A 10,979-nucleotide genomic window follows, 5' to 3' on the forward strand; every position below is an offset into this window, starting at 1 on the left:
ATTTACTTAAAAATATAGTTATAACTTATGTCATTGCCTTAATCCAAGACAGAGTAACTGTATCAGAGGTCACCGCTACAGGAAGTGAAACAAAGTTCACAAGGGACATACTTCTCCCCTCTCGGATACTCAGCTGAGTACTGTACTACTGCATAGGCTGTTCTTTATTCCCATACAGATTTTTTTTTTACTTCCATTACTCTCAGCAATTTCAGAAGGAAAAAAAAAAAAAACTAAATTTTAGAGTTCGACTTCCACTGTTCAATTTTTTCTCATGATCATAAGATTTTTTTCAACTGCAAACTAAAGCATTTCATGAATAGGAAGTAGTTATGGTTAAAACCAACCAACAAAGGAGAGGCTTAAAGCTTCTTTTAATGTCATATAATCCACCTGAAAGATAAAGCTAAGGTCAAAATGTATCTCATTTTTTTTAAGTGTATCTCTTTTTTTTTTTTTTTTTTTTTTTTTAGCTGTGTTGGGTCTTCGTTGCTGTGCGCGAGCTTTCTCTAGCTGTGGCGGGCGGGGGCTACTCCTTGTTGAGTAAGGAGTATCTCTTCCAATGAGGAAGTCCCTCTATCTCTTTTAAAAAGCAACACCTCTACAGGAGTTGATAACAAAACCTGAAACTTTATGGGAACGAGAATTTTATAAAAGAAATATACTTCTGGGACTTCCCTGGTAGCCCAGTGGTTAAGACTCCGTGCTTCCACTACAGGGGGCACAGGTTCAATCCCTGGTCAGGGGAACTAAGATCCTGCATGCCGCGTGGCGCAACCAAAACAAAGAAAGAAAGAAAGAAAGAAATGCACTTCCTCCCGAGCATTCCAGCACCTGCGCATCGCGCCTGACGAAGGTCTTGGTCACTCGCAGCACGTGGGTGTACTCAGTCAGCTCCAGGAGGTTCTTCCTCAGCCTCTCCTTGTTCTTCGTGACCTCCCTCAGCTCAGCCTCCAGCTTCTGCAACTGCTCCTGAAATGAAACGGCAGCAGGGTTACTTCCAAGTCTGGTTCTAATACTCTCTTCACAGTACCCCAGAACTAGCAGAGGTTTTAAAAAGCCATAACGTATGAGAGTTTGATAGGGATACGAAAACACGCACAGGTTTTTAAAGTCCATCATTTGCTGCTTCATATTAATTCAGGTACCTGTGACGGCGAGCACGCAGATGCTGGGATGACTGAGTGCCCTATGGCTGGACCCAATCTCTAGTCTCAGGTCCTGTCATTTCTTCCGGTTTCCCTTCATCGGCTTATCCATTACCAATACACCAAAGAGTTTTCCTTTTTCAAGACTACATTTCCTTTTATTTGCAACACAGAAAAATTTTAGATAATCTTTCCCAAACATATTATTCCTGGTCTCTAGCTTAAGAGTTTCTATGCAGCTGCACTTAACACAATTAATTAAGCATAAAAATACTTGAGAACGAACCTTCTTTAACAATTAGTTATATACCAAGCATCCTTAACAATCCTTAAGTATTAAAACAATAGAAGCAGAAATCTGTAAAACAACCCACTGACTCAGTAAAACGGTATTCAAACAAATCACCTGACCCGCTACATTCAGTACTTGTGTTCTGCCTTATAAAAACGATAAGCAGCCAGTAATCACTATATTTGTAATTACATCAAAAGCAACACACCAAACAGGCCAAGCCAGATGACTGCTCTCATCTGACTGTACAGTCCTCTCCAGAGTCCATTCATATACCAACTGTTAAATGACATCCTCCCAGAAAAACAAACAGAGCAGCCAGCAATGGAATGGTCCTAATTACACAGTACTAATTGTTTTAGAAGAGCTGTAAAGGGCTCTAGTCTATTTCCCAGTGTGATGAATTATCAGATGATTAGACCAAAACCTCAAGAGATAATTCATGGGGGGGGGGATGCTAATGCACAAGCCAGTGCTCTCACGGTGGTGGGGGACTCCAGAAGAGGGAATCTCATTTGCTGCCCATGGGGAACCACCTAGCACCTTCACACGAGCTTCTGAAAATTAGAGGGGGAAGGGTCAGGGTGAACTGGGGAGAATGTGAAGGGCACAGGCCTGAAGCCTCGATGACTTGCAGTAGGAGAGGCATGCTAAGGCCTGCACAGGCCCAGAAGTCACATCATATGAGCCCAGATCTCACAACCGAATTCTTGTTAGCCTCTGTTCAATACCACCTGTCTTACATGTTATGTTCTTCTAATATATGCTTTTATTTTTTAACTTATTTATTTTTATTTTTGGCTGCGTTGGGTCTTCGTTGCTGCGTGCAGGCTTTCTCTAGTTGCAGCGAGTGGGGGCTACTCTTCGTTGCAGTGCGCAGGCTTCTCACTGCGGTGGTTTCTCTCGTTGTGGAGCACAAGCCCTAGGCGCACAGGCTTCAGTAGCTGTGGCTCGGGGGCTCTAGAGCACAGGCTCAGTAGTTGTGGCACACGGGCTCTACAGCACAGGCTCAGTAGTGGCGCAGGGCTTAGTTGCTCCACAGCATGTGGGATCTTCCCAGACCAGGGCTTGAACCTGTGTCCCCTGCATTGGCAGGCGGATTCTTAACCACTGCACCACCAGGGAAGCCCTGTCTTACATTTTAAAAGAAAACCGAATTCCATTTAAAATTTATCGAAGATAACCTGTCACTGAGAATTAACCATAATATGGTCTTCTGCTTTTCATTCCACGGTTTTGAGAAGAAAGGCAGAAAAGCACTAGACAATATAAAGTAAGTGAATAAACAGTCTCTGAGGTTAGTGACCTAAAACCGCTTCTTCAGAAACTAGTTACCTGCATTTCGATCACTTGTTTAAGAGGTGGTGCAGGAGGACTGGTCTCTCCCTCAGGGAGGGGAATATCAGCTCTATTAATTTCCTGCACCAAATATGCTGTGGAAATAAAAGTTAAACAAATTAGACTCAAAAACTTACTACAGGACATTTCAGTGAGAACATGTTACATCCCAACCTTTCCCAGGTGGTCTAAAAACTAACGTCTAAATGCATAAAATCTTGCCTGTCCCAACTGACCGACAGGATGCCTTTTGCAGCCTTGTTTCCAAAGATGTGCAAAATAATTCTGCCTAGAGAGACCAGCGTGCAGTGACAAAACAAACAGTAACCTGGATACACATTTTCTGAAATTCCTCACATCCTTCATTTCTAAAACTCTAGTTAAAGAACTTTGGAGTCACAGCTGCCTCTGCCTCTCCTTCTGTAAAGGAAGCAGAAGGTTAAGGACACACTTGGAAGTGCAGGAATAATCCAATGATGGACCTATAATCGTCCCCACCAGAGCCGTCAGGGCAACCTCCCTGCAGACGCCATTAGGAAGAGATACACATCCATCAGGAAAAACACATCCTCTATCAGTCTCCTCTATAAGGAGGAGACCACAGGGCAGAAAGTCAGGTTCTCCTGAGTCCCCAGTTAGCCGTGATGTTTTAACTTAGAGCAACGTACACTGCCTTCTCTACTTACATTAAAAACTAGATTCATGAAACTAATAATGAACCAGCCAAAAAAAACTTAATTTCTTTAGCTTACATTTTCAATTCCATGAAGCGTTCTTTTCCTTAGGATAAAAGTCATAATACCTGGTAAAGTCATTACCAGATATAGTATTTTGGAGAAGTGTTAACTAGTTATTTTATTAGAAAGAGAGAGAGAGAGAAAGAAAAAGAGAAAGAAAGGAAGGAAGGAAGGAAGAAAGAAAGAAAGAGAGAGAGAGAAAGAAAAAGAGAGAGAAAGAAAGAAAGAAAGGAAGGAAGGGAGAGAGAGAAAGGGAAGGAGGAAGGGAGGAGGGAGGAAGAAAAGCGATGATGTCTTACCCATAAGATAGCAAAGGAAGCACTGGGTTTAAGAGCTTTCTGGAAATGGATGTAAATTTTTTAACCTATTTTTTATACCTAAATTTACCTGAGAGTTCATTTTCTTTTTAAGTCTGCATTCTTTCTGAAACAGTCTAAGCTACAGGAAGTCCTGGACACGTCTAATGTGTTGTCCCTCCTGTCCCGCCTTTGAAAACTCATTCCAAATATACGACCTGTCCAATGACATATATATATGGCAAGGATGGGGATGTGGTATCACCCTATCCTACATGATCCACACAAATAACTGGGGCCTCAAACAATATGCAGAGGACTAGACTTCAGATGACTAACAGGTTTCTTTCGATCTTAAAAATCCCCAATTAAAAAATATAAAACCCACAATAATTAACTGCTATTAGAAATCATTCCAAAAGTCATCTTCTCTCCCCTCCTCAACACTCTCACTCCCAGGTTTTTCTGTTCATCCCTCTAAAAACAAATTTGGTACTTTAGACAATTACTGGCATCGTTCCGCTCTCTCTACTTCAGTCAGAATTTCAAGGTTTGAATTGATAAAGAATATTTTATTTTAGGCTAAGACGTTAAAGGTTTTACGGCTGAGTTTTAATGGTTAACAGTCAGAGAACACTGATCTCTGCAAAGGAAGCCCTGAAAAAAAGGAAATTATCAACCAATCTATCTGCCATTTCCTTCCTCCCCTGTTCTCTGATATAATTTTAAGTAATATATTAACATGTATACAATGTTTTTAAGTTATAATAAATTACAAGGGATTGGCTAAATAAATTATAGCACATTAATACCATAAAATACTATGCAGCCATTATAAACAATGATGAGTCAATCTGTTTATTGACATGAAAAGATGTTAAAGTACCATCAAACGAGAAACAAAGCTAATAACAAAATAACCTGACCATTATGTACGTAAATCCTTACTTTTATAGATGAATAGTAAAAAAATACATAAACCTACATAATAGTGAATACAGGAATGGTGAGAATATGGACGACTTCCTTTTTCCTTTCTACGTGTCTAGATTTTCTCATTTTCCTAAAGTGAACAAGGTTTACTTATATAACGATAATGATTCAAGTTATTAAACTAAACTCACCCAATATTCGCTCCAGTTCTTCACACCTCTTCACCTCACCCACAAATTTCCTTTGGAAAGAACTTACGTTCTGGTTCAGCTGAGAAAAAGACGAAAATTTTGCTTTGAATTTTCTACAATTTAAAAATAAATTCGAGTTTATAAATAAAATATGATAGTCAAGGGTTTGGGGGGGAAGCACATCCTCGTATACTACTGAATAGGAGGATAAACTGACACATCTTTTCTGGAAAGCGATTTGGCAACTGTTACCAAAAAAAAAGCCTGAAAAATATCCTCTGGCCCAGAAATATCCCATGAAGAAATTCAACCTAAAGGAACAAACTATGGATACTGACAAAAATTTATCTCAAAGAGCATCAACCTCAGAGACAGAGAAAAAATGATTAACAGTGGAAAACTGGTTAAAGAAATCACAGTCTATATCCACACTGTGGAACACTACTCAGCGGTGAAAAGGAACAAACTGACACATCAACATCACAGAGGATGTTCAGAAACATGATGTAAGTGAAAGACACAGAAGACCACATATTGTGTGACCTAGAGGCAGAAAGTAGGTTAGTGATTGCCTGGGTCTTGGGGTAGGGAGGGGGATGACCTGTAAATGAGCATAAGGGACCTTATTGGGATGATGTGACGTTCTAAAACTGGATTGTGGCAATGGACGTGCTACTCAGAAAATTTTCTAAAAACCAACGAATTGTACACTTGAAATGGGTGAATTTTATGATACACATCAATAAAGCTGGATTAAAATTATGGTTCAGTAATATAACTGATTACTATGCACTTATTAAATATTGTTTTAAATGATGAGGTATTTGATTATATTAAGAAATTATTATTAAAATTTTTAGGTATGATAATGATATTGTGGTTATGATTTTTTTAGGGTCCTTACCTTTTAGAGATACTTATTGAAATATTTATGAGTGAAATTAGACATCTGGGATTTGCTTCAAAATGATCTTGTCTGATGGGTGGGGTTTTGGGGGGGCTTTTTTGGACCACACGGCTTTTGAGATCTTAGTTCCCCAACCAGGGATCAAACCCGGACCCGGCAGTGAAAGCGCCGAGCCCTAACCACTGGACCCCCAGGGAAGTCCCGCCATTGGTTTATAATATGGGTCCACAGGAGTTCACTGTTCCCATATACTCTCCCCTTTACTTAACATCTTATCAGGACTTCCCTGGTGGCGCAGTGGTTAACAGTCCTCCTGCCAATTCAGGGGACACGGGTTTGAGCCCTGGTCCGGCAAGATCCCACATGCAGCTGAGTAACTAAACCCATGTGCCACAACTACTGAGCCTGCGCTCTAGAGCCCATGAGCCACAACTACTGAGCCCCTGTGCCGCAACTACTGAAGCCCGCGCACCTAGAGCCCGTGCTCTGCAACAAGAGAAGCCACCGCGATAAGAAGCCCGCACACCACAACGAAGAGTAGCTCACCACAACTAGAGAAAGCCTTGCACGCAGCAACAAAGACCCAACGCAGCCAAAAATAAATAAATTTATTAAAACAAAAAAATCTTACCATATAAAGCTTAAAACCATAAAAAATTGTAAAACAATATTTAATAAAATGAGGAAATTAGTCATGCATGATTTGTGTGTGAAAAAAGACTAAAGATATTATCAGTGTGGCTCCAATTATCTAAAAATACCTATGTATGTACATTTTAAAATATTATTAGAGGGATTCCCTGGTGGCGCAGTGGTTAAGAATCCGCCTGCCAGTGCAGGGGGCACAGGTTCAATCCCTGGTCTGGGAAGATCCCACATGCTGCAGAGCAAATAAACCCGTGCGCCACAACTACTGAGCCTGTGCCCTAGAGCCTCCGAGCCACAGCTACTGAAGCCCGTGTGCCTAGAGCCCGTGCTCCGCAACAAGAGAAGCCACCGCAATGAGAAGCCTGCACACAGCAATGAAGACCCAACGCAGCCAAAAATAAATAAATTTATTAAAAAATAATAATAATATTAGAAAAATAATGTTTGATTGGACAGTATGAACCAAAAAAGTAAAGTGTTTGTTTCTAGGTAATGGGATCATGGAAATTAGTATCTCATGTTTCCCAAATTTCCCACAATGGATGTATATTACTTTCACAATTTTTTAAATTGCAGTAATCATTCATGTTGAAAGGCATTTGGGGCAAGAATTTTACCTTCACTCTGTGCAGCATTATACTGGGCACTCTCAAAAAGGAGAATTAGAAACAGCTTGGCATGAAGCTGCTTGAACAGCCTGAGAATGTCTAACCGAAAGGCTTAGTTCTTGTTCAGTTTTTGGAAATTTTTTTTAAAGCGTTAACCAGAAGAAAGATAAAAATTTGAATTTCACTTCTGTTTGTCACATTCGCATTCATTTCTGGAAGTCATGTTAATCCAAAGTAGTAACCACTTTCGAGTTCCTAATGATTCAGACACAATCTATCTCAACAGAACTAAGAGTGAGCAGAGGAAGCTACCCACCAAAAGCTGTCTACTGATGACATGACTTCTCAGTTTCACTGTCTTTTTCATCAATATCAAACACTGACTCAAAGTGGACACTATGGTTCCACACATAGAATCTTCACGAAGAGGCAAATGTCTGTGGCAACAACGCGCACAATTGGATCTGACATCCGCCGTCACCATCTTACACAGTAGGTTAACTGGTTTCTTCTGTTGTGTGGTTTCTTTTATCAAGTTTTGCTTCTAGTTTCTTTTTAGGGAGGCAAACAGCACCCTTAATTCCAGGCTAACGCTGTGAAGTACATTTTATTATTATTATTATTATTATTATTATATTTATTATTTATTTATTTATTTATTTATTTTTATTATTTATTATTTTTCATTCATTCATTCATTCATTCATTCATTCATTCATTCATTTATGGCTGTGTTGGGTCTTTGTTGCTGCATGCTGGTTTTCTCTAGTTGTGGAGAGCCGGGGCTACCCTTTGTCACGGTGCGCGGGCTTCCCATTGCAGTGGCTTCTCTTGTTGCGGAGCACGGGCTCTAGGCGCGTGGGCTTCAGTATTGCAGCGCGCGGGCTCAGTAGTTGTGGCTCGCAGGCTCTAGAGCGCGGGCTCAGTAGTTGTGGCGCACGGGCTGAGTTGCTCCGCGGCATGTGGGATCTTTGCAGACCAGGGATCGAACCTGTGCCCCCTGCACTGGCAGGCGGATTCTTATCCACTGTGCCACCAGGGAAGCCCTATGAAGTACATTTTAATGCAGATTCGTTTTAACACTAACATTTAACCTAGAAAAACCAGCAGAGGCTGCCTGGTGCTGTTGTGACTGGTATCCACGCCACCCATCTTCCCACTCCAGCAGCTAACGGACAAAAGGTGAACGCTGTCCCCAAATTCCAGACCCTTAGAAAAGTGAGATGGCCTTGCCCTTCACTGAGTCCTACTGGTGAGCTGAATAACCTTTCTTTTCCAGGCCTTCTCTTTGGCTGTCACTACAGAAACCCTCGCCCTGCCTCCTCTCCCTTAGAAGGATCACTAAAAGGGAAGGCGGAAACGCTCCAGCCTGTGCAAATCAGAAAAGACAGACGTCGGGGATCCCACCTGGTGAGCGCAGTCAGGAAGAAAGTCCAGAAGAGGGCAGAAGAAGTGTCAGGTGACAGAGCTTTCTGCACTAGCACCTGTGCTGCTGGACAGTCATCCCAAAGACAGACAGACAGACACACACACACACACACACACACCTGAGCTCTGAAAACCTAGCATCACACAAAGAAGAGCTCATTTTAACACGGCAGCTTTACACACACACACCTGAGCTCTGAAAACCTAGCATCACACAAAGAGCTCATTTTAACACGGCAGCTTTATTTTACTTCTGGCAAAAGATGACCTGCACTTTCTTTTTCTTTCCCCAATTTTCAGTTTAAAAGAATCCCAAGTGTCCTCTACTACCCAATGTAATGGCACTCAATGAAACTTGCACCTTTGCGGTAATTAGGGTGTTTGTTCAAACCTCGAAGATTTAAGCTTGATTTAAGCCTCTTGGCCTGAGTACTAACAGGATGGAAGAAATCTACCTGTTACAAAGAAGGAAGCCCATTTCTCTCACAAGTGTTTCCTGAATCTTTCACGTGCTACTCAGTCACAGCTCAGCACAGCAGCACCTGCCAGGAAAGTGGGCACCGCGTGCTGAAGCCCAAATGGCTCCAGAAACCAGGAAGAGCTGGGCCTTCTCTGCAGCCTCGCCTGCCACTCAGGAGTTTCTCTCTGACCTGGCAGTTGCCTTGTGAGGCCAACCCAGGGATCAGTGACACCAGATCTTGGGTACGGGTGTTCCCTCTTGAAACTAAGGAGCCCTCAGAAAGACGAAGGGAAACCAGAGGAGATGAAAGCTGGGTCCCAGGAAATAAAATGTTCATTCAAGTGAATTCCAGTTCAATTAGCAAGGTCCTGCGCTTCATAATCTCCCTGTCACACTGCTCTTTCCCTTCATGGCACTTAACACAGTTCATAATCAGAGTGTGTCTCTCCTACATTGTGAGCAACAAAAACACAGGGACTTTGTCCACCCTGCTCACCCCTGAGTCCCCAGCACCAAACTCAGTGTCTGCAACAGAGCAAGCACTCAATGAAAGCTTGTTCATTCATTCCACAAAGGCATACTAATGCCCACAAAGTCAGGGACTGTACTCAGGAGTCAGCAATGAACAAGGCAGGCAAGGCCCTTACCCCACACCCCGGGGGGGTTGACAGTCCACGGTGGAGACAAACGATAAATAAACAGATATATGAACAAGGGTTTATTACTACTTGCTGGGGAGACAGGTCCCATTCAACAAATTCTGACTGCACTCCAACTCCTTCCTAGGCAGTGCTATGTACATCATCAGGTATCGGTGAACAAAAACGACAAAAATCCCGCCCCTCGGGAGCTTACACCAAATTCATTCCCAGTTCAGGCTCCTGGCTCTTCCAGTTCCCTCCACCTGGGACCTTGTTCCCCCAGATCTTCCCAGGGCCGGCTCCTGCCCATTCAGGTCTCAGCCCAAGAACACTTCCTCAGAGAGACCTCCCTGAGCACCCCCAACTGAGGCACTATGTATCTCATCACCCCGTTTTAGTTTCTGTATGGCAAACATATTCCTGTTTACGTATTCATTTGCTTAATATTTCTCCCGTTCCCCCTGCCCCGTAAGTTCCAGAAGAGCTCCAAGAGGCCTTATCAGATTTGTTCTCCCGCTTAGCCCAGTGCCTGGCACAGAGTCGGTGCTCCGAAGCATCAGATGGCACGACCCGAGTGGACGAAGACGACGCGGAGCGTTCCTAACTAACCCGGCCTGGGAGGCCGCGGACCAGACATTCGGCGACCCTGGGCTCGGGCCCCGCTCTGCGGAACCTCTGGCCGGAAAGTGGACCTCAGCTTCCCCGTCTGGGAAATGGGCGCCCAGGCGCCCACGGAAAGGAGGCCCGAGCGAAAGGCTCGATGCGGGAGTTCCGCGGGCAGGTGCGGCCCGCGTCTCCCGGGCGACACTCACGTCTCGGAACTGGACCAGGCCCTTCTCGCCCAGGGCGCTGAGGCACTCGTAGGCCGTGCCGGACTGCAAGAAGAGCTGCGCCAGGCACATGGTCTCGCTCCGGAACAGGGACCCCATGGCTGGCCGGCCCGCGCCCCCGCGGGGCCCGACGGGCGGCGGCGGCTCCGGGCCGCGCGGGCCCGCACGGTCAGCCGGGGCGGCCCGGCTCTCGGGCTTCTCCTGCGGCCTGGCCGCAGCCCCGCACCATGGGACTCCGGGCTGCACCAGCTGCTCCCGGTCCCGCCGCCGCGGCCGCCGCTCCAGGCGCCGCCAGAGCCGCCCTCGAGGCCCCGCCCCCTGGCCACAGCCGGTTCCGGTTCCGCCCCCCCCGCGTTCGTGCCCACCCCGCGCCGGCCGACCAATGGCGCCCGGAGTTGCGGACGACGGCGGCGCAGGCGGCGGGGCCAAACGGCGCAAACCCGGCGGCAATGTTGGGGGTCACGGAACCTGTCCGGACTCCGACCAAAAGCTGCCACTCGCTCCGCTGTTCACAGCTTTTTA

At 44.7% G+C, this 10,979-nt stretch overlaps 1 protein-coding gene across 2 annotated transcripts in view; it reads right to left on the reverse strand.

The window, feature by feature from the left end:
* ATP6V0A2 (ATPase H+ transporting V0 subunit a2) overlaps positions 1 to 10,764 on the reverse strand; it is a 35,638-nt gene extending 24,874 nt beyond the window's left edge. For both annotated transcript variants that reach the window (XM_082640321.1, XM_082640320.1), the window contains exons 1-4: positions 10,440 to 10,764; positions 4,936 to 5,014; positions 2,776 to 2,873; positions 835 to 972 (exon numbers count right to left, since the gene is read on the reverse strand). In XM_082640321.1, the coding sequence (XP_082496447.1) occupies positions 835 to 972; positions 2,776 to 2,873; positions 4,936 to 5,014; positions 10,440 to 10,556 (432 nt within the window). In that variant the 5' untranslated portion in view covers positions 10,557 to 10,764. The remainder of the gene's footprint in view (positions 1 to 834; positions 973 to 2,775; positions 2,874 to 4,935; positions 5,015 to 10,439) is intronic.
* Between the last annotated feature and the right edge of the window lie 215 nt (positions 10,765 to 10,979).

Source organism: Mesoplodon mirus, assembly GCF_964341445.2.
Source record: "Mesoplodon mirus genome assembly, chromosome: 13".
NCBI classification, from domain to species: domain Eukaryota; kingdom Metazoa; phylum Chordata; class Mammalia; order Artiodactyla; family Ziphiidae; genus Mesoplodon; species Mesoplodon mirus.